Source organism: Cricetulus griseus, chromosome 5 (assembly GCF_003668045.3).
Source record: "Cricetulus griseus strain 17A/GY chromosome 5, alternate assembly CriGri-PICRH-1.0, whole genome shotgun sequence".
Taxonomy (NCBI): domain Eukaryota; kingdom Metazoa; phylum Chordata; class Mammalia; order Rodentia; family Cricetidae; genus Cricetulus; species Cricetulus griseus.
In genome coordinates this window covers 55,799,100-55,818,395 of record NC_048598.1, presented here as the reverse complement: position 1 = coordinate 55,818,395, position 19,296 = coordinate 55,799,100, and the positions used below count along the sequence as shown (strand labels likewise).

At 51.4% G+C, this 19,296-nt stretch overlaps 1 protein-coding gene across 2 annotated transcripts; it reads left to right on the top strand.

Annotated features, from left to right (window-relative positions):
- The first annotated feature begins 2,244 nt into the window (after positions 1-2,244).
- Etnk2 (ethanolamine kinase 2) lies at positions 2,245-18,955 on the top strand. 2 transcript variants are annotated; one of them, XM_027417594.2, is made up of 8 exons: positions 2,245-2,499; positions 4,028-4,287; positions 7,474-7,596; positions 12,305-12,447; positions 13,770-13,853; positions 16,026-16,171; positions 17,488-17,561; positions 18,883-18,955. In XM_027417594.2, the coding sequence occupies exons 1-8, from the start codon at positions 2,245-2,247 to the stop codon at positions 18,953-18,955; spliced, it is 1,158 nt and encodes a 385-aa protein (XP_027273395.1). The 2 variants fall into 2 exon arrangements, with proteins under 2 accessions (XP_027273395.1, XP_027273396.1); XM_027417595.2 differs by lacking the exon at positions 7,474-7,596.
- The last annotated feature ends 341 nt before the right edge of the window (positions 18,956-19,296 follow it).

Genomic DNA, 19,296 nt, shown 5'->3' with positions numbered 1-19,296 from the left:
AAGACAGTCAGAGAGATGCTTCCAGCTCATAGAAGCCAACACTGATCCCAGGCTCTGAGTTGCTGAACGATTTGACCTTATATGGAGTTCTCTGGGAAGCTCCTCTCAGCTTGCTCTGCATCCTCTATATGCCCCTGCCCCATGTGACCATTGACACGGGCAATCTAAGTCATCACCACCTAACACAGGACTTCAGACATCCAACAATCCTACCTCACATGCGAGAAATATATAGAGACAGAAAGGCATTTGGCCAAGATTACTTGGTGAAGAATCAAGCAGGAAAGAATCCTGAAAAACAATGAAAAATTATGCTAGAATCCAATCCAGCTGACTCGGGTCCTAGGGACTTCTACCTCAATCCCATGTGAGTGGTGCTGGCACAAGGACAGAATTTCAAACACCTTGGTTTGGGTCAGGTGCACACACAGGCCACTACTGTCTTCCACCTCAAGGCCTGAGGTTGACATCACAGGCTGAGGGCCTTTCTCTCACTCACCCTTCCTCCCCCTGCTGGCTAGCTTAGGGGATGAGAAAGCAGGATCTAACTGTAGCTTCTCAACCCTCTTTTGACCATAAAGTATAAGGTATTGATAAAGTATAAGGTACTGAGTATTCCAACAAAGCCCTTTGTATCTGGACTTGGCTGTCATGGGGTTAAGGATCCCAGGACTTCTCTGAGGTGGTATTTGCATAGCAGGAGCTGTTTGCATTGTCCTGGCACAGAGCTGAGAGCAAGAGCCTGGACTCCCACTGATTATGATCCCTTGTCCAGCATGGTTTTCTTTGCCTATTGCAAAAGAAAGAGCTGGAGGCAATGTCCTCTACAGCTCTGGCATCCTGGGGCTTCATGACCTTAAGTAGGCGGTTCCTCTTCTATCATCTGCTACAATGTCCAATACAGTGGTGGCAAGTGGCTATTTGCATACTTATTAAGATTAAAGTTACACAAAACACCCACACTGGTCACATTTCAAGTGCTGAGTAGCCACGTGGGGCTAGTGACCACTGTAAAAGCATCAGCATAGAAATTGTCCCAGAAGACCTGGGTTCTGGGCAACAAGAACCAAAGGGCCTTGTGGTTGAGAGGGTCCTGAATAGGTCAAAGGGACAACTTGGGAACACAGAAACACATTTGTTTTGTGGGCATGTTTCAACTGTGGCAGTGTTAGATGGTAAGCAATGAGGTCCCTGAGGCAAGTCCAGGTTCGCTATAGCAGAGGGCTGGCCACTAATATGGTTTGCTCTTGGGCTGACCAGGGGAACATATGGCTAAGAGAGGGGCTCTCCAAAGGCTGGCATTGTGTCTTTCCATGGGTCTCCTTTCCACAGCAAGTCCCCCAGTGGACTTATCATCCCTTTCTCTAGGATCTCTGTCATCAGTAGTGCCAGGCCTTTAATCACCTCTTTGCCCAACAAAGCACTGGGCTACAGGCACCTGTGTACCTACTATCTGTGCCCAGCCAACCTCTCAGGACAAGGAGGAAGAGTTAAGGATTTAGTGAGTCACAATGTGCTCGTGTACTCATAAAATACCCGGGAATGTCCAGTTAGAGTCCAGTCTGCCTACGGGACAGTCACCCCGGCACCATCACCATGTGGCTTTCCATAGAATATGTGCGTGGTGGTGAGTGATGCCTGGAAGCATGGAAGCCTTAGAGATGCAGCCCAACCTTTTCCAGGGGTCCAAAGCCAAAGCCCACACTTTGTGAGCAGCCGATCTCCATAATCCAGGATGAGGTGGGGACAAAGACGAGTCCTCTCTGCCCCAGCCCCACGCCCTACCCTAGGCTACCAGGAAAGAGCTGGCAAAGAGCTGTGGGCCCCATGGGAACCCGGTCATGCCACTCTAGGATACCCAAGCAGGGATCTGGGGAGGGGCCTGAGGAGGCTCCGCCCTTTGCGTCATTGAGGCGGGGCATCACCCCCACCCAGAGTTCCAGGTAGTCACAGCCCCAGAAGCAGGAGATGGCGGGCTGCACTCGCCCGAGGGCGGGGCGGGCGGGGACGGGGCGGGGCAGGCGGGGGGCGTTACTGCGGTCCATGATGTCACTGTCGCGGCGGACCCCGGCGATCCCCAGCCAGCTGTGTTGCGGGGCTGCTCGCCGGCGATCGAAGCGGGCAGCTCGCTCATGAGTCATGGACTTCCCCTGGCCCCTCCTCGACCACTCCCACTCCCTCTCAGGGCCCACCCGTAGGGGCTAACGCGGGCGCGGCGGCTCCGAGGGGGTGGGGCAGCTGGGAATGGCTGTGCCCCCTTCAGCTTCAGTGCCGTGCTCGCCCTTTTACCTGCGGAGGCAGGCGCCTTGCCCGCAGTGCTCATGGGGCATGGAGGAGAAGGCGGCGGCCAGCGCCGGCTGCTGGGAGCCAGCAGGGCCCCCGAGGGCCGCCGTCCCGTTCTTCGACATCGCGGTGGATCAGGACGACATCCTCCCGGGTGCCCTGCGCCTCATCCGGGAGCTGCGGCCGCACTGGAAGCCCGAGCAAGTTCGGACCAAGGTAGCCGAGCGGGCGCGAGGCCGGGGATGGGGCCCTGCCTGGGCTGCAAAGGGGCTGCGTGGACGCCCGTCAGTGCATCTTTCCGAGTGCGGGTCCCAGGGTTGGTTACGCGGCTGTTGCGCAGGAAAGATTTTGGACCGTGGTTTGTATATGTGTTTAGCTCTCCATCTCTTTTTGATCCCTATGCAAAGCTAGACCCACGATTCCCTGAACCCTCCCCACTCGTCTGTTCCTGAGGTTCTCAAGCATGCAGCCTGAGGTCTACCTGCCCACTGTCAGCATGCTGCGCGTACGGCCCCACCCCCTGTCGCTGAGTGCTTGTCCCCTAGTTGCCCAGAAGTGCGTACTCAGCCGCTCTGAAATCCAAGGAGGCACGAACTTTTAAGGAAACCTCCCCCTGCACCCTGTGCTGCTCCTTCACCCTAACGTGAGAGCCAAGCCCTCAGGGGTCTGAGCATTCCCGGTGGGCCCGAGGAACCAGCCCTGTGGAATTCGGAATTCCAGCAAAGCACCTTCACCGTGGCCTCAGGCTAGTTCTGAGCAACTCTCTTCCCACCTCAGGTGGATGTATCTCCCCCACACACATCTGTGGGCACTTTGGCCCCTAGCTTACTCCTCAGCTGTCCTGCATTCTCTTAAAAATAATGTTTACACCTCTCCAGGCAGCCTGTGCAGGAAGGTGCAGAGGGGTAGGGTTCCATGTCACAGACCTTCTGAGTGGGGAAGGTACGGCTCTGAGGAGAATCTGGGCTGAGTGTGGTAGCGGTTTTTCAGAAGACCCAGACCTGCGACCAAATCCAGCACCAGCATAGCAGATGCTAACCCGTGTTCTCACTAGCCCTGTTTCCTCACCCAGAATGGGTTCCGGTGGCCTCTAAAGTCCTATCCAGCTCTGTCACATGGTGCCCATAAAACTTTAGCTCATGGTTCCTTCCTCCCTACCGCCATGCCCAGAGTCACATGCCCAGAGAGTTGGTGTTCCCACTCCTGTTGTCTCCTGTTTCTTCTGGTGTGGAATTCAGAGACTCAAGGCCCTCTGGCCACCAGAGCTCTGGGATGAGTGCCAATTTCAATACCCTCCTTGTATCTCTGCCACTGGATGGAGCAAGAGATACAGCTGAGAGCCCTTGCCTGCCTTGGTGAGAGGGTGCTGGTCAGGATGTCTGTCTGGGCAATTTCCAGCCCTCCTTGGCCACATTCTCACCTGTGGTGGGTTCTTTCACGGTCAGGATGGAGAAAGGAGGGGAGAGAGAGCCTCTACCCACTGCCTTGTGTGGACATGCGGACTCTGCCAAGTCCCATGCCCTAGAGGCAGACCTAGGATGAGTGAGTGTGCCTGGGCTCAATGTGGCTGCTACCTCCTCCCCACTTGTGTTTTAATTTACTTCAAGGCAGAATATAGTGCTGGCTGGTGTGGGATTGTGTTCAATATTCAAACGAGCACGTTCTGCTTTGGTTGGAGCTCTGGGAAGAGACCAGAGGATTATACCCCACCTTCCTACCCATAGCTGCCCTCTCCCCATGCTAGCGCTTCAAAGATGGCATCACCAACAAGCTAGTGGCCTGCTATGTGGAGGAGGACATGCGGGACTGTGTGCTGGTCCGGGTGTATGGGGAGCGGACAGAGTTGCTGGTGGACCGGGAGAATGAGGTCAGGAACTTCCAACTGCTTCGAGCACATGGCTGCGCTCCCAAACTCTACTGCACCTTTCAGAACGGGCTGTGCTATGAATACATGCAGGGTGTGGCCCTGGGACCGGAGCACATCAGAGAACCCCAGCTCTTCAGGTGAGTAGGGTGCAAGGCATCATTTTCCCCAAGGCTATGGTTTTGAGGTTCTTTTTGTTGTTGTTGTTTTGCATTTTTTTGTTTGTTTGATTTTTGAAACAAGGTTTCTCTGTGTAGCTTTGGAACCTGTCCTGTCACTCACTCTAAAGACCAGGCTGGCCTCGAACTCACAGAGATCTGCCTGCCTCTGCCTCCCGAGAGCTGGGATTAAAGGTGTGTGCCACCAACCCCCCGACTGGTTTTGAGGTTCTCGGCTGGCTTCTTCAGTGTGCAATGGGATTTGTGAAGAAGGTCATAAGTCATATTTTCATATCGCTTTGAAAGTATTTGTTGATATGCTCTACTCAGAGGCAGTAACATTCTAGAAATTTACAGTAGTGTCCACTACAAGGATGAGTTCCCTGGGAACAAAGTGGTCCCATAAATGTATCAAAGGTCAGGTTTTTGGTTTTTCCCCCATTTCTCAAACCTCTGCCCACCCTGTGTCAGATGTGGAAATATCTAGAAGCCCTGGAAATGAAATCTGAGCCAAATTCTGAGGGCATCTTTCTTTCTCTCTCTTTCTTTCTTTCTTTCTTTCTTTCTTTCTTTCTTTCTTTCTTTTTTCTTTATCTTATTATTATTTTTTTTTTTTTGGAGACAGGGTCTCTTGATGTTGTCTGGCCATCCTGGAATTTGATGTGTAATCCAGGCTGGCTTCAAACTCAAAGAGACCCATCTGCCTGTGCCTCCCAAGTGTTGGTATTAAAGGTGTGCGCCCCTTGTGCAACTTTGCTCCCATCTTTTGCAGAGTGAAAAGTGTGACAACAAACATCCCTATCCAGGGAGAACCTGACTTTAGCAAACTGGAGATATCCTTCCCCACACTCCTAAACTGAGGGCCCTTTGGTTTCCCTGACAGTGGAGACCCACGTTTAGAGTACCACTGAAGCCTCCATGCAGAAGGCTGACGAACTGGGCCCTGTTCCCAGTGAATACCTGGATATGTAGGGCCTAGGAACTACATTTAACCTTCAAGCCCTGTGGATGCACTATTGTAGGGCCCGCAAGGGGGAGAACTCAACACTACTCTCTCTGCTCCGGCTGGGTCAGGAAGGGTGGTCAAGCATTACCCTCTCCCTCCCCATAGTGTCATGAGCTATGTGGATGAAGGCCACCAGATTATCATAGTGAGGCTTGGGGAAACTGAGGTTTACTCCTGATGCTGGAGGCAACAGTGCAGGGTCTGCCCAGGTGCTTTGCTTGGCATCTGCAGTGTCCAGGCCAAGAGGAAGGAGACTTTTCTTGCATTCTGAGGGCAGTAATGCCCACCTAGGGGTATTAGGGGTAGGCCTAGCTCTTTAGTGCCTCCTCAGCTGCCCACCAGTCAACCCAAGTAAGTACACTTGGCTGTCTGCATACATGGCTGGCCCTCTACACTCTTCAGTGCTGCCTCAGAGACTGCTGGAGCCCCAGGACATTGTATTTGAGTTGTGTGTTATAGCTGGTGTTGTTGGAGGGGTGTGTGTGTGTGAAGGGCGTGTCCACCTATGTGGGGGTCATTGGCATTCAAGCTGAGTACACCCAACCTGGAGAGGTGAGGTCAAAGCAGAGTACAGGGGACCCTGCCCTGCTTTTCTCATGGCTCCTCCCTTAGCCTTGTGCAAATAAGCTCACATGTTGGCAGGTCCCCACCACTACTAGTCTCTCTCTGCCTCTGTGAACCTCATGCCATCACTGATCCTCTTTCTGGAAACAATTACCACTGTCAGGAAGATTGAAGGGGGATTTAGGTGCCATAATGAGATGTTGGTGTTTGGGGGAGAGCCAGAAATTGGCGTGGGTGTAGGAGGTAGGCCTTTGGTGAGTTTCCCAGGATGATGCTTTTCCCATCCTGTCATGGTGACAGGGTATCTGCAGGAAAGTGCCCCACCCCCACCCCACCCGCCACCTCATATCCCTTGAGCCCACCCCCAGCCTGGTCTGCTGAGGCTCTTCGGCATGAAAATGCTGAGTGTTGAAGTTACTTCAGTTGCTATTCACACAACAGCCTTTTTGACATTCAAGGAACCGCTCTGTTCAGAAGACACAGGCTGAGCCTCAGGTCTGTGTCTTCCCTTTTCCCAGACCCTTGGTGGGCTGTCACCTACCCTAGGACCTCTGACCTCTGTGCACCTACCCAGCTGCTGATGGCCCTCCACCCTTGAGGAAGTGGGAGGCTTGGGGAGGAGCCTGAATTGCCATTATTCTGATGGTGTATGGCTGGTCCCTTCCCAGGCCTGGCAAGGGAAGGAGTAGCCTTAGGACAGCTCTGTTACAAGGTTTCAAACAACCAGAGCCTTTGTTGTCCTTCCTAGTGATTATTATTCCAGCAACAGACAGAGGCAAGAAGCAGAAGCTTGGATGTTGGAGGCTTGGCAGGCAATTAGTGTTGGACTGCAGCAGGGAGGGCTGGCAGTGCCCAGCTGGGACCCCAGCCTCTGTGCTGACCTTGGCACTGGCCTTGGTGCTAGGCTCTTATCAAGGTCCTTCCCGCTCCAGTGGCCAGTCCTCTACTCACCCCTCCTGACTCCCAGCAGACCTCCCTGCTACCCACTCCATTCTCTCCCAGGACCTTGGATAATGTCTGTAGGAGCACTGGAAGATAGAAGGCTGGCTTGTTTTGCGTCCTTGGTATCCACTCACCAGCATCAATGCCCTGTGGTGTCAGAAGGAGCTGCCCTGGGCCAGCCTCCCCCCACCTTGGCCAGACTGATAAAAAGCTAACATTTCCTCCTGGCCCGGCACCAACACCACTTCATGAAAAGGGACCTGCTGCTACCTCTCCAGAGAGGATGGGGCAAAGTCTGGGGGTGGTGTATTGCCCTTATGCCTGGTTGCCCCTGTGTTTTCAGGGGCGGCGATGGGAAGGCTGGGGAAGACCAAGCTCTCGGCCTGGGGTTGTGGGGGGAATGGTCCTCTGCTTTTTACTGGTCTAGCTCTGGAACAAGAAAAGAAGCAATGGCTGAAGGTCTTACTGCACTTCCCTGCCTTCTGCTGAGACCTTGTTTGGGAGACCAAGGGTTCCTGGGAGCTGTCAAGATCCTACACGTGGTCCTCTGGCAAATACCCAGAAGAACCTACCTTCCAAACTCTTTCTGGTCAGGAGGGGCTGGGCAAGAGGGCAAGCCCAGTACTGACGCACTATTCCTTCCGTCTCTGTTGTAGGTTAATTGCCTTAGAAATGGCAAAGATCCACACCATCCACACCAATGGCAGACTGCCTAAGCCTACCCTGTGGAATAAGATGTACCGTTATTTCACGCTGGTGAAGGATGAGATCAATCCCAGGTACAGAGATCTGAGAGGGCTCAAGGTTGCCCATGGCTCTGCCCTGCCCCCTATTTTTGCAAGCAACTCTTAGAGGAGGTTCAGGGATGCAGGTCCCAGTGAGGAGTTTCTCCTGGGCATCTTCTGCCCTGAGCCACAGTCCAGGCAGAGGGAGGCCATTGGCTGCATCTCAGTTTTGCACACTAGCCCTTACTTCTCTTTGAGTTTCCTTACAGTGTCAGGGAGGAGGACCAGAGACAACTCCCATTTTTCTAAGCAGAAACTAGGGTTGCAAGGAGGAAGCGCTGCTCCCCTGTCAGGTTGTTGGTATGAGGCTTTAGTTTCTCATCCCAGGACTTAACTCTGCATGAGCTGTCTTCTGTCTTTGGAACCATGGGCCGGCGTAGCCTCTGAGAACCTGAGGCACTGAGCTCAGTGGGTCATAGACTAGACAGCAAGCCCTTGGAATGCCACGGTTTCCTGCTGATTGCCTGGACTCCTCTTAAGCCTGTGTATCTTTGAGAGCCATGTCCCCTATTGTGTTCTTCTCAAATCCACACCCAAACTTCCCCTTTGCTCAGTGGCCTGCAGGTACCCAACCAACTCCTGACACACATTGGGGACTACAGCATGGAAAAGAGTCAACAACATGGCCCTGCAGGGATTAAACATCAACTTTTTTTTTTTTTTTTTGAGACGGTGTTGCCCCCCACTGGCCTGTAACTCACTATGTAGATGTGGCTGGCTTTGAACTCACAGAGATAAGCCTGCCCCAGTTTTTCAAGAGCTGGGATTAAAGGCGAGTGTTATCATACCCAGCAAGCACCGACTTTTAAAATGTATTTGAATGTGTTTGATTGACATATAATTATACATACAGTATGCGATGGTTCGATCGAGGCAACACGTGTCTTCACTTCAAATGTTTATCATTTCTTTGTGCTGGACATTCAGAGTCCCCTCTTCTAGCAATTTTGAAATACACGATTAATTTGAACACTCCTTCTGCTGAAGTGTCACAGGAGTGGCGGGAGGGAAGCCTGAGAGAAACAAGTCTCATTCTCCGCCCCCCCCCTTCCATGGCAGTCATTAATTCCCACCCCATTGTTTATCCCTTTCACACCCATGACATTATCTAAACTTTCACACCCAGTGGTTATGCTATGAGTGCCCAGGATAGCCTTAGCCTGCCCTCTGTCTGACCATGTTCAGATCCTGGGACAAGAACTATATCCCTGAAGACCAGAGCGCGGCATGTCCTCTCAGCCAGCACCATTATTTGACAGGTGGAGATGGGACTTGCTGTTTCTAGGTTCAAGCCTGGTGCTCACACATGGATAGACTCTACAGTGTCTGTTGACTGCTGTCTCTGTGTAGCTGTGGTGGATGATCTTGTAAGGACGAGAGAGGTCCTTGGTGAAGAGCTGGCCAGCTTCCTTTGTTCTTCTCGTGCTTTTGGCCTCCAGGAAATCCAGATTTAGCTTCTTTGAACCTCTCTAAGGAATCATCCCCTTACCCTTTAGAACCGCCTCGAACGTCCCACTGCAGGACAGTGTGGAACAGTCATTGAAACTAGATGGAGCATCTTGGACTCCAGGCATTACCTCATGGCCCTGACTTATCCAGCCCTTCATCTCACAAACATTGACTGGGATTAAAACGGTACAAAAGTGAAGGTGATTGTGACACAGGCCCTGCCTGTAAGGAGTTTAGGAGCCATCTGGGTAAACAGAACATGCCTGTACTTGGCACAAAAGAAGGCAGGGTGTGTAATACATAAGCAGGAGTAAGAAGGGGCAGCAAAAGCCATCTTGGCAGAGGTCGCAGGTCACAATGAGAGGGGCTGCTCCAGCTCAGAAGACAGCCTGGAGGGAGGTGAGGTGTCTGTTGAAGGTTGCCAAGTAAGTGAATGAGGCTGGAGCCACGGGAGTGGGGAATAGGAGTTGGGGGCAGGGGGCTTGGGTACCAGGCTAAGGAGCCAGGATTGATGTGAACAAGCATGGGGAATCATGAAAGTGTGTTTGGCTTTTGTTTGTTTGAGACAGGGTCTCACTATGTAGCCCACAAATGGCCTCAAACTCATGTAGCCCAAGCCAATCTGTCTTGAACTCATGGTCTTACTGCTCCAGTCTCCCAAGTACAAGTGTGTGCCCCCGTGCCCACGATTATGAAGGTATCTGAGCCAGAACTATGGTTTATGAAGGGGCCTATGGGCATAAGCACAGCTTTGGTGAGGGGACTGGTTGTGCACGTAAGGTAGGGAGAGATAAGCTGGGGACAGGTTCTAGGACTGGGAGACCTAAGCTAGGAGAACCAGGTTCCCCCATAGAGTGCTTGCTGAGTGCACCTTGCCAGTCCAGGTCAGGGAGTGCTTCTACTCGACCAGGACTTCATGTAGGTGGCCTCCCAGAAGCACAAAACACATCTGGGGCAGCATTGCTTGGGGCAGCCTGGTGGGTAGATGGGAATGGAAGACAGACACTGTGTCAGAGACTGTAGAAAGCGACTTGGTGGCACTGGTGGCTTTTTGGCCCTGGGTGGGGCAGTATGGGCAGGTAACTACCTTAGGGACATCATGAGGGAATATTGGTGGGTGGGCTGATGAAAGGGCACAGGGGGAAAGCCGAGAGACTGGAACAGTAGACAGTTGGTCCCTTAGAGAAGAAAGAACAAGCCGAGAGACTGGAACAGTAGAGCTGGTCCATTAGAAAAAACTTTTGCTTCTCCAGTGGGAACTGAATGAAGATGGCCAAGCAGCCCCTCCTGCAGCAGGAGCTCCAGGCCTCTTAGAGACCCCAGCCCTCATCCCTTCTGCTGTTTCTGGGGTGAGAATGTTTCTGGGTGGCTGCGATGGCTGCTCTGCTGCCAACCCTACAGAGGCGGAGGGATTTGGTGCTGGCAGAGGCCCACATGTTCAGGGAGGGACATTGCAGTCAGAGGGGGCCCTGGAGATAGGCCGGGTTGTTCTCATAGTAAGTATCACAGTGGCCTTGGCGTGGCAGGGTAGGGTCAGACTGAGGCCAGTGACGGGGAGCCAGCACCTGGCTGTCACAGGCATGATTTTCAGACTGAGACCTGGGCCAGCCAAAGGGATTCTCCTCTGTCTTTTTTATCTTGAGACAGCCTCAGAGGAAGAGGAGTTCCCAAAGTAGCTTCAGGGAGGGGCATGTGAATGGCTGAGGATGAGTCTTGGCCTCCTTCCTCTCTGCCTGTGGGCTGCCTGGCCCAGAGAAACCATCTCAGAGACAGAGGGAACAGGTCAAGGGTGCACAGACCTGTGGTGAGGACACATGGTAGGTAGGCTGGGACCCAGCTGGGCTGAGGTGTTGGGTTTGATGCTCTCATGCTATGAGGCATCTGGAATGAGTGTTTTCTTCCCCTTTCTGGAACCTGCATTTCCCAGTCTTGTAGGATGGAAGACCCAAGACCCCTCTAGCCTTGGCATTTCTTTTCAACAGGGGATATTTTAGATAGCTCTGTCCAGTGGGGAGGTGAACCAGGATACATTTCATTGCCATCTTTCCCTGTGAACCTTTGATGTCCTAGGCAGAGAAATAGGAGTGGAGACCAGGTCCAGCACCCCCTTCCCAGGGGTAGTTCTGAATTTTGAAAGACTATGCTGTTTGGCTTTTCCATTGTACACAGACCTGTGTAACTGAAGGGTCAAAGTTCAGAGCACCTGAGTACGGCGTGTCCTTGCCCAACTTCTGCATTGATTGACCCATGATAGATTATTATTCCCCAGCCCAGCATGCTTGGCAGACAACACTACTTCAGTGTGACATGGGGTGGGGTGGGGTGGGGTGAGGTGGGGTGGGGTAGGGTGGGGGGTGGAAGTAGCCTTGTGCCATCTTGTTCTGCCTTCAAGCTAGTCTAGCAGATACCAGGGACAGGAAGCACTCAACTCAAGGTCACAGGAATTAGTTGCTGGGAGTAGCAAAGCCAGTCTCTCACATGGGGCCGTGTTGGCGGTGTTGTTGTTTCTCTGACATTGCACAGAAGATAGCTTGCCTTGTTACAGCCCTGTGAGATGACTGATTAGACCATAGTCTATGACCTCAGCAGCTGAGGTATGAGGGGCCACATGAGAGCACCCCTCTGCCATGTTGAGAAAGTTCTGTTTCTCCAGTCCCTCCTAGGGTTCTGTTGCTGGGGAGGGGGTTCATCTTAGAGGCACACAAGGTCTCTTAGGGAGTTTCTGGTATGGTCTATTTTGCCTCTTACCCTTAATTCCATGGGCTGCATTCTCTCTTCCTCTGAAACTATGGCCTCTGACACTTGTCACCTCTCCTGTCTTCTCCTGGGTCCCCTTTCCTCACCCTGTCCATTTCACAAAGTAGCAGGGATGCCATTTAGTGAGTGACTTTTTTGTTTGTTTTTTTAAGACAGTGTTTCTCTGTGTATCTCTGCCCTGACCTGGAACTTGCTCTGTAGACCAGGCTAGTCTCGAACTCACCAAGATCCACCAGAATACTGGGATTAAATTTGTGCAGCACCACTGCCCTGCTTATTTAGTGACTATTATGTTCTGACAGCCACTTTTTATGACCAGGTTTTAACCTGCTTTTCAATGTAACCCTGGGAGCCAGAAGGATAGGACACGCTCATGTGTGACAACAGTGGGGGCTCTGCTGGGCTGACCTTTTACTGAGGGCTCTACAGTGAATGAACAATTGGACTAGAGTTTACGGCTTGCCTGTACTTACTTTTTTTTTTTTCCACTGTCTAGCCTTTCTGCAGACGTCCCTAAGGTGGAGGTGTTGGAACAGGAGCTGGCCTGGCTCAAGGAACACCTGTCCCAGCTGGAGTCCCCTGTGGTGTTCTGTCACAATGATCTGCTCTGCAAGAATATCATCTACGACAGCACCAAAGGTAAAGCCCCCCAAGCCCCTCAGATATGAGGACATGGGCCAGCTGGCTGGTCTGCTGGCTTCAGGGGTCCAAAGACAAGGACTTTGCTTTATCATGGAAAACCCTGGTATGCCTTATGGTGATCTTAACTTGTGAAAAAGAAGAGGAAAGGGGAACAGGAAAGTGCCTTCTAGAAAACCATATTGCAAGAAGGAACTCAATCATAGGTGGGAAGGCCTTCACCGTCAGGACACCCAGGCCATGTGTCCTGATGACTTTATGAGCTTCTGAGGACACCATGGCTTCCCCAAACCTTGAGAGGGCAGGAGGATAGGGAAGAGAAGGTTGCCTGCTTCCTACTGTTCCTGAGAATGCAGTTCCCCTGGGAATACAGGAGTCCCTCATTACACACTGAAGATTGGCTGTGGGACATCTGAGACTTGCAACAAGTCTCCTTTAAGTCAGCAGAGTGGAGCTTTGCAGCGAGAGTGCTTGGTTACCATGTGTGAGACCCAGAATCCTGTCCCCAGCACCCTGAAAACAAATAAAAATAAATATCCAATACAATGGAAATTTGAGCTAAATGGGTGTTAAGCCATGTTGTCTCAGGAATGACAAAGGGGAAAAGTCTGTACATGTTTAGTACATCTGAAAGTTTAAATTAGTATTTTATGAATATGATTATTGTGCCTGTATGTATGCCTGTGTATCATAGGGATATGGTGCCTTACAGAAGCCAGAAGATGGTGTTGGATCTCCTGGACCTGTGGTTATGGTTATCGTTAGTTATGATTGGTTATGAGCCACCATGTGAATTCTGGGAATTGAACCTCAGGTCTCTGCAAGAGTAGCCTATACTTTTTTGTTGTTGTTTGGGTTTTTGTTGTTGTTGTTGTTGTTGTTTTGCTTTTCGAGACAGAGTTTCTCTGTGAAACAGTCCTGGCTATTCTGGAACTCACTCTGTAGACCAGGCTGGCCTCGAACTCACAGAGATCTGCCTGTCTCTGCCTCCCGAGTGCTGAGATTAAAGGTGTGTGCCACCACCAGCCAGCTAGTCTGTAGTCTTAACCACTGGGCCATATCTCCATCCCTCAGATCAAATTTTAAAGATTTTCAGTCTATATTAGTTGAACCCATGGCTTTGAGACCCAGAGACATGATATTGCTTTCTGATCCTTAGCTATGCTGTGGACGGATAGATGCCTTTAGAGAGGGAACCTGAGGACCAGCTAGAGTGGGCTGGAGCTATAAGAAAGGGGGGGCAATGGGGGACAGATGAAGTCTGACCATGCCCCATGTCCAGATCTGGGACCAGCTCTCACTGCTGCTTCTTCTCCTCACAGGCCATGTGCGGTTCATAGACTATGAATACGCAGGGTACAACTACCAGGCTTTTGACATCGGCAACCACTTCAATGAGTTTGCAGGTAGGGGTATTACTCTGACCTCAGTGCCCTCCTTACAATGGGGTGCCGAGTCTACGGGGAGGGCCATAGGGGGTTCTAGACTTGGGGCATGATGGGTGGGAGGTGGTCACAGCCTGCTTTTAAAGAGCAGCCTATCTCACAGAAAGGATCTCCTCTCCAGAGCTGACCTCTGCTAGCTTGTGTGACAGGCAGTTTGGTACAAATGAAGAAAATGCATTCACTGTAGGGTCCCAGGGGCTACTCAGCCTGACATGTGAATTAAGGAGGATCCCCTTCCAAGTGGGGCTCAGTTGTGCAGTCCTGTAATCTCAGCTACTTGGGGGTCTGAGGCAGGAGGATCCTAGTTCAAAGCCTTTCTGGGCTACAGTATGTGTTCAAGGCTAATCTGGCAAAAGAAAGAATACCCTATCCTCAGGATAGGCACAGCCCCCATCAGCTTGGCAAGCATTCCTTCATACACAGTACAACTTGTACAGTTGTCCATGAAGGCCTTGAACACAGATATGTGAACAAATGAGCTGTAAGTAGCTGTTTACCTGTGTCCTGAAGCAAATAGTCTGGCAGAGTTACTTAAAAATATTTTCACAACTTGTTCAACCTTAGGTTTGTTGTTACTAGTGGTAGGATTCAGGTCACTGACCTCTGTGGCTGTAAAATGGAGATGATGTAATACCTACATCACACCATTGATGTTAAGATACACACACAAGATACACAAACCTTCAGTCCCAGTGCTCAGGAGGCAGAGAGAGGCAGGCAGATCTTTGTGAGCTTTAAGCTGGCCTGGTCTATATATTGAATTCTATAACACCCAGGACTATATAGAAAGACCTAGTCTCAAAAAAAAAAAAAAAAAAAATTCCCCTCCCTACTCCCTTAGACTTGACAGCTATACCATAAAGGTATGGCAATCTAGACCCACCTATGGAAGGGCAACGGGGCATAGGACCACAGAGACAACTCCTCAGTGGAGTTGGACACAGTTGGAGGGTCATCTGCAGGTTGGTATGTGTGTTGGCTTGCCAGTGTGCCATGGCTGGCCTCTAGGGCTTAGGAAAGTTGAGATGCCCTGGCCAGCTGTGGAGTCATCCCTTGGCCATTCCCCTAACTAGCCCAGCCCAGGTTGAAGAATTACATCTGTTTTAGAGCCTCAAAAGATCAGGTCTGTGCAGTTGCTTGCACTCAGGAGCCCAGCTCTTTAGGACAATCAAAGGGAGGGGTTGGGCCTCAGCTGGGCTGTGATGAGCTGAAGCAGAGGCCTGGCCTGCAGGGCACATGTCTGGCAGTGCTCAGCTACTGGGAGGCTTTCCCAGAGGTGTTAAGTCCTTATCCACAGAGCACAGTTGAGCTGGAGCTTCTCCAAAGGGGTGGGATGTAGCCTTTGGGAGCTGGCAGGCAGCCTCTGGGCAGTAGGAAGATACAGGCCCAACCCAACACCACCTCTAACTGGCTGCATGCCCTGGGCCTTCTCATGTGCAAGGGAGATTCTTTACTACCCACACGCTTGGAACTTGGAAACTCTGCTTCTCTGGGAATATCAGGGACATGTGGGAAGGGTATAAGAAGGGAAAGGAGAGACCCTGGAGACGTGGCCCAGCTCTCCTCCCACCTTAACTAAACTACTTATAATTCCTGGCCTACCCTGTGCCAAGCACACACCTGGAGGATCTGGGAAGTGGCTTGAAAACACTTATGGCAGATAAGGGTGCAAACGGGGCTGTGTCAGTCATGGGGGGCAGTGGAAGTGGGGCACTTCCCTGGGAAATGCCTGTTCCAGCAGCAACATTTAAAATTGGCAGCCAAGTCCAACCCCGTGTCTGGAATGTGAAGGAATTAGGGCCCTGAAATGGAAGGACTGTTCTGAGGTCAAGTAGTGCCAAGTCTGAGACCTTCTGTGAGGCATCCTTTTATAGAGGGGCAGGTACTGCCCTTTTAGAGGCACTGCCTTGAGATTCCCACGACTTTCAGGGCAGTACCTGGCCCTTGACCACTCAGCCTCTTTCCTCAGCCCTAGGCAAGTGGTACCCAGCTGGGCAGAGGAGACCCCCTCTACTGACTGAGCGGCCCTCACAGGGCTCCTCCTCAGGGCAGCCTACAGCTCAAGGTAGGAGACTCCTAGGCACAAACCTGAGAGGTGCTTTTCCAGCAACTTCTGTCTCACTTGTCTCGTAGGTGTGAATGAGGTCGACTACTGCCGGTACCCAGCTCGGGAGACCCAGCTACAGTGGCTGCGCTATTATCTTGAGGCACAAAAAGGAACAGCTGCGACTCCCAGAGAGGTGGAGCGGCTTTATGCACAAGTCAACAAATTTGCCCTGGTGAGTGCCTGGACCTGCCAGTCTCCCACCCACAGCCCAGGGTCAGCTGTGCTTATCGAGGGCTTCCATTGCTGTGATGAAACATGACCAGAAGCAACTTGGGTAGGAAAGGTTTTATTTTGCCTTACAGCTTAAGTCTATCATCTAGGGAACTTGGAGGTAGAAATTGTAGAGGCTAGGAGGAGTGCTGCTTACTGCTTTGTTCCCCCTGTTTTCTCATGCTATCCAGGACCACCAGCCTAGGGAGTAGCACTGCCCACAGTGGACTGGGCCCTCCCAAAGCTGTCACGAAAATGCCCTACAGACTTGGCTACAGGCCAATCTAGTAGGGTTATTTTCTCAATTTAGATTCCCTCTTCCAAAATGACTTGTGTCAGTTTGACATAAGACTAGCCAGTCTAGTTGTGGACTGCACCCCACCAAGAAAGGGTCTGAAAACAGCCACTTCAGGTGCTCCCTTAATGTTCCTGCCACCCATCTCTCTAGAATATTTCCAAGAAACACCTCAGCTTCCTAGCTCAGCAAACCTGTTTGGATGGGTGCTTCTCTCAGCTAACCTTAACATTTCATACTACACTAAGACCCTCCTTGTAACCACCACCACTACCTAGCTCACAACTTACAGCCTTGCCTTCCAGGCTCCCCCCACCAATAGTGTGTGCCGAGATGATGAGGCCTGCTAACACACAGGAAGACAAGCCAGCTCTAGGTTTCACTATTTATAACAGAGCTTAGAAAATCTGTCTTTTCTGTGATTGATTGCCTGTCCTGATCTATGCTGGTCCAAACCTGACCCTCTTCCTCCCTTGCTGCACCTTAAAAGCAAATCTTCTCTTGCTCAACTTTTAAGCAAATACAACACCATTCTTGTTGGCTCGCCTACGTCCCTTCTAAGCCATGGAAAGTGAAGTGGAGGGAACCCTCCTTAGCAACTGTGTGACCAAGGCTTGGGGCATGTGGGAAAAGCCTAAGGGTATGTCCCCATGCCTAGGAAGGTGATGGTGTTGTAGCTTCCAGGGGTAACTGGGAATCATGGCCTTCTGGTTCTTAGAGCCTGGGGTGGAGAAAGACAGTCTGGGGAACCTTGAAGTCTTTGGAGCTCCTTCTGCTCACCTGGATGCTGAGCTCTGGCTAGAACTGGCTCTGTTTACCTTTTACTAATGGGTAGTGAGTCCCCAAGTGCTATCCAGTGGCCTGGCCTCCACTTCTAACAACTGTTTAGCTCTGCAAGATACCCAAGGTGGCTGTCACTCTTGCTCTTGAAGGCTGTGACAAGTGTGGCCTTGTAGGGCTGACCCTCTCTGGCCTGTTTGCAGGCCTCACATTTCTTCTGGGCACTCTGGGCACTCATACAGAACCAGTACTCCACCATCAGTTTTGACTTCCTCAGGTGAGTATGGGGAGATGTGTGCGGGAAGATACGTGTGTGGGGCGAAGAAGGGAGAGCCCTGACTACCACATGACCAAGCTAGTCAAAACAATGCCAGAGTCCTTCCAGTGCACAGATGACCCTACCCCAGCTCCCCAGGGAGCCCCACCAAACCTAGTGAAAGAAATCCCATTGCCCACTAAGCCTCCTATACTGTCCTACCCAGCACCAGGGCCCACTCTGCTGGTGCCATCTTAGCCAGAGCCTGGAACAAATAAAGACAGGCCTGAGAGTCGGTGTGAAAGGATGGAAGACCAGTGAGTTGGCTCACTGGTGGGTAAAGGCACTTGTGGCCCAGCCTGGTGACTTGAGTTTGACCCCCAGAACCAGTGGGAGGAAAGAATAGAATCCTGAAAGTTGTCCTTTGACCTCCACGTGCACCGTGGGACACACACCCCTATACACACAGTAATATTTTTAAAAACTAAAGAGGAGCTACAGAGAGCAAGGGTCTTGCACAGATCACTCGGGTGATTTAGATCTACCCATACTGCCTCCTGGGACCACTCATATCTACCTCTTCCTTAAGCTTTTAGGGGTCATATCCAAACTCTTACTGTGACAGCTTGGGGGCCCTTTAAATGAAGTCCCTTTGTCCTTGCATGCGGGGAATCAATTCCTCCATTCTGTCCCCACCCACTCAGCTATAGCACTCAGCTGGCTCAGATACTGGGGCACACTTCAGAGTATGTTGCAAAACCAACAAAGACAGAAAATCAAGGGCATTTGCAAGGAAACTGGAACCCTGTAGGCCTTAGGACTATGAGAGGTGATAGAATCATGTGCACAGGGACAGAACAGAACGGTCACCGCAACGGGACCAGAAAGTGGCAAGAGTTAACAGTTTTAGCTTTGAAAGACTAAAAAGTTCTGGAGGTCCACTGTGAAACAATGGGTATATCTGCAAATAACAATAAAAACAAAACACTAAACACATCTTTGGGATGGTTGCCCCAGCCTGGCTGAAGAACATGAAATGACAGTGAAAATATTTAAGAGTTGATTTGCCCCTAGCGGGGACTGTGATAGTGCATGTCTTTAATTCCAGCCCTTAGGAGGCAGAAGCAGGCAGATCTCTGAGTCTGAGGCCAACCTGATCTACAGAATTCATTCCAGGACAGCCAGGGCTACACAAAGAAATGCTGTCTCAAAAATAAAATAAAAAAAAAGCAAAAAGAGTTGACATGCCCAGGCCTAGCGAGACTTGAGCTGGGAGGCAGCAGAGTCTTTGTGAGGCTGCCAGTCTCCGTGTTCATCCACTTCCTTGCCCTGTCCCTGGCAGGTATGCAGTGATCCGATTCAACCAATACTTTAAGGTGAAGCCTCAGGTGTTGGCCTTGGAGATGCCAAAGTGACCAGCCTCCTGCTCCTTTCACAACCTTCTGCTGCTGGACCTGCTCCCCAGGGTACCCTTCTGTCTTGGGGTTGGCACCCTTGGGGAAGGTGGGCAACCATGGTGGAGGCCCCCAGAGGATGCCAATGAAGACTTCATTTTCCTGCTTGGAGGGCCTGAAACCTAGTGTTTGGGGCGGGGGTCCCCTTCACTCTGCCAGGCTTGGAGAGGAAGTGCCTGCAGCTAGCTTGGGGCCTAGACTGTCACCCTGTGAGAGCACACCATTGCCAGCCCAGGCCCTCTGGAGCTTGGGCTGCCTCAGTTTGTCCTTGACCCTTCCTAATAAGGGAGGGGAAGGGCTCA

Coding starts and splice junctions, on each gene's coding strand:
- Etnk2 (XM_027417594.2), top strand. CDS start 2,245: ATGGCTGTGCCCCCTTCAGCTTCAGTGCCGTGCTCGCCCTTTTACCTG. Junction 4,288..7,473: donor AGAGAACCCCAGCTCTTCAG/GTGAGTAGGGTG, acceptor TCTCTGTTGTAG/GTTAATTGCCTTAGAAATGG. Junction 16,172..17,487: donor AAGTCAACAAATTTGCCCTG/GTGAGTGCCTGG, acceptor GCCTGTTTGCAG/GCCTCACATTTCTTCTGGGC.